Source organism: Propithecus coquereli, unplaced genomic scaffold (assembly GCF_000956105.1).
Source record: "Propithecus coquereli isolate 6110/MARCELLA unplaced genomic scaffold, Pcoq_1.0 Scaffold1, whole genome shotgun sequence".
NCBI lineage: Eukaryota > Metazoa > Chordata > Mammalia > Primates > Indriidae > Propithecus > Propithecus coquereli.
In genome coordinates this window covers 26,110,425-26,113,606 of record NW_012133857.1, presented here as the reverse complement: position 1 = coordinate 26,113,606, position 3,182 = coordinate 26,110,425, and the positions used below count along the sequence as shown (strand labels likewise).

At 39.6% G+C, this 3,182-nt stretch overlaps 1 protein-coding gene across 1 annotated transcript in view; it reads right to left on the bottom strand.

Annotated features, from left to right (window-relative positions):
- Nucleotides 1–2,971, bottom strand: part of SNTN (sentan, cilia apical structure protein) — a 16,270-nt gene extending 13,299 nt beyond the window's left edge. Inside the window, exon 1 of the mRNA XM_012641741.1 lies at nt 2,921–2,971. Within this exon, the coding sequence (XP_012497195.1) occupies nt 2,921–2,971 (51 nt within the window). The remainder of the gene's footprint in view (nt 1–2,920) is intronic.
- Between the last annotated feature and the right edge of the window lie 211 nt (nt 2,972–3,182).

Here is a 3,182-nt window from a genome sequence, read left to right as displayed (position 1 = left end):
TCTGCAGGAATCAGCCTCCTGGGGTATGGAGAAGGGCAGAGAATGGGATGGGCGGGAGGGATGAACAAATGAGCAAGAAACAGCGTGATGAGAATAATGATGATGATGATGACAGAAGCAAAATACTAGGAATCTGAGATTTGTTAATTAACTTCTTCTCACCAGGTCTTAATCAAAGCTGGCATTCTCAGAAAGATACAACAGTTCTTACAGACAACTCAGGCAATAATGCATCAGTTGTTGCTACACCAGAATCTCATACTCTCATGGAGCATTTAGGTTGTTTATATACAATATCAAACCATTTGGGCAAAACATTGTAAAAAAAAGTCCCTCAGACAGTTTGGCCCTTGGGCAATGTGAGGGCAGGGCTTGAGTGTAGTGAGTAGGTGTCTGCTTGGGGAAAGGCAAAGTGGCACCAGGGCTTTGACAAATGACTCCACGTGGACTTATTGACAGGCACACAAAACCACCTACCTGAAGGTCGCAGCAGTGGGGCTCTTGCCTGTCGGCTCTGAGGCTGCAGACAGTGCAAGACTAGCACAGTATTAATGGTGCTTGAGGTTTGGCAAACTACTGGAGTGAGACCAAAATGCCACCACGGAGAAAAGTGTTTTTTATCAGGTTTTCTCTCTCACTTGGATCCATGCCCCATTTCTTAGTCAGCAAAAATTAAAAAGTAAGTCATAGGAGTAAGAGTCTAAGAGACTTGGCTTTGATGGTTTGGCTTATGCTTTTTTTTTTTTTTTCCTCCTGGCATTAAGTTCTTGATTGAGGGTTCTGGAAGCTCAGGAACTTCATGAGTTGTGTTTTTGGGAGTCTTAGAACCACTGGAACTAATGCAAAAAAGAGTCATTACTGGAGGCAAATGCCACCAGACTGGTTGTGCTGATGCTTTTTTGAAAAGAATCCCCCCCACCTCCCAGACTCACCCCAAGAGGCACAGAGTGTGGGCCCCTAGTTTCTCATTCAGTTAATATGCTTGTTAAAAATTATGCATTGAGTAACTAGTGGTGTGCTAGATGTTTGATAAATATTTATTTTTATCCTTAACAACCGTTAGAAATAAGAATTGTCAGTGTTCAAAAATGATACAATTGAAGCTTAGAGGAGTTAAATTACTTGTCCAAAATCCTATGGTTAATGAATGAATGAGCCTAGATTCAAACCTAAGGCTGTGGGGTTTCAAATTTGATGTTTTTAAATATTATATCATTTTGCCTCTTACTGCACTATTTGATCATTAGAATTAGAGCTGTGGTTCTTATTTCCTAAGGTGACAGCTCTCAGTAGATCCTGTAAGAAATCTGATCAGAATTTCTCTAGCCCGAATCAGTGTCGTCTCCCTCTCAATATCACCAACGCATATTTTACTCCTATTTAGCACCTCTGAACATCTACTTTATAATCAGGTGTGAGCTGCCCTCTCACTAGATTGAGAACATTAATAATAACAATAATATTAATGGATACCATTGACTTAAAACCTCCTAAGTGCCAGATGTCGCACTATGCACTTTATATGCATCCTGTCATTCAGTTCTCAGAATGCTCTTTGGTAGGCGCTAGTATTGTTGTTTTTATTGGGCAGATGCCTCATATAGTTTAGGAGACCCGGGTTTTCCCAAGAGCACACAGCTAACAAGACTTGGGACTCAAGCCCAGGTCTTTCTGACTCCAAGAATCAATCTCTTAATTGCTGTCTCTCACTGGGGATGATGTCTTAAATCATCTGCTTTGAATCATCTGCCGAAGGTCTAGCATCATGCTCAGGAAATGCTTATGAAATTGGATGTTTGCTGAATACAGTGTGACCCAGAATCTTGAGTGTGATGGCCACTGGGGCAGTTGGGCTAACGTCTGGTATTGGAAGATACATAGTGTTCAATGCTCGCCCCTGCTTTCAGAGGAACCTGAGAATGGAATGGAATTCCCAAGGAGAGGGTGTCATGCCTACTAAAGGAAGAAAGGACAAGGGTGAGGGATGTGTTTCACATGGGGTAGAACCTCAAAAAATATTCGTTTGAATATACCACAGTTTATGTATCCATTCTCCTATTGATAGATATTTGGGTTGTTTCCAGTTTGGAATCAGTGTGAATGAAGCTACTATGAACATTTTTCTACAAGTATTTTTGTGTACATGTGCATTCATTTCTCCTGGGTATAAATCTAGGAATGGAATTGCTGGTTAATAGGGTAGACTATGTTTAATTTTCTCAGAAACTGACAAATAGTTTTCCAAAGGGGTTGGTCTATTGTATACTCCACCAATAATGTATGAGAGTTCCAATAATTCCACATCCTCACCAACACTTGGCATTGCCAGTCTTTTTAAGCTTTATTCATTCTGGCAGCACAATGTGGTTTTCATTTGCATTATCTGATGTCTAATAATGATATTGAGTACCTTTTCATATGCTTATTGGCTGTTATCTTCTTTGGAACACTAGTTAGCAATAAAAAAGAACAAACTACAAATACACGCAACAACATGAATAAACTGCAAAGCAAACCATTATGTCGAGTAAAGAAGCCAGACAAAAAAAGAATATTTATGCTGAATGATTCTATTTATATGAAGTTCAAGAGCAAGCAAAACTAGTCTATGATGATAGAAGTTAAAACAGTGATTGCCTCTGGAAGGGACATCAATTGTGAAATAGTATAAGAAGACTTTCTGGGATAATGAAAATGTTTTATATTTTGATCTGGGAGGTCATACAGGTGTATCCATACATAAACCAATTCTACTCAATAAATTTTATTAAAATTTTTGCATGTGAATTCATTTGAAGAATGAAGTTAAAGAAGCTTGGATGACCCCAGTTTGAGGCCATTATGGAGGGAGGCATTGGGTACGTTCTCCTACCAAACGCCACTGCAGTCCCAGCTAAGAGGAGAATACAGCTCCACTTACCGCCCACGAGTCCTCTGGTCCTGTCTTTGAGCACTGTGCTTTCTTCCACATGGCGAGAGTACCCCTTAGTCTCAAGAACTTACTTCTTTAACTAAATATGTCCTCAATTCTGCTAGTAAAGATAGCCCTTTCCTGTCCAATGGGAACTTGATAGGAATAATTTAGTTTGTTCAGTTCTTCCTTAATTTTGCTGCTACGAATTCTGTTGAGTAAGCTACAAAGTTGGTTGTGGGGAATTAAGATGATTTGTATTGATTTTTTT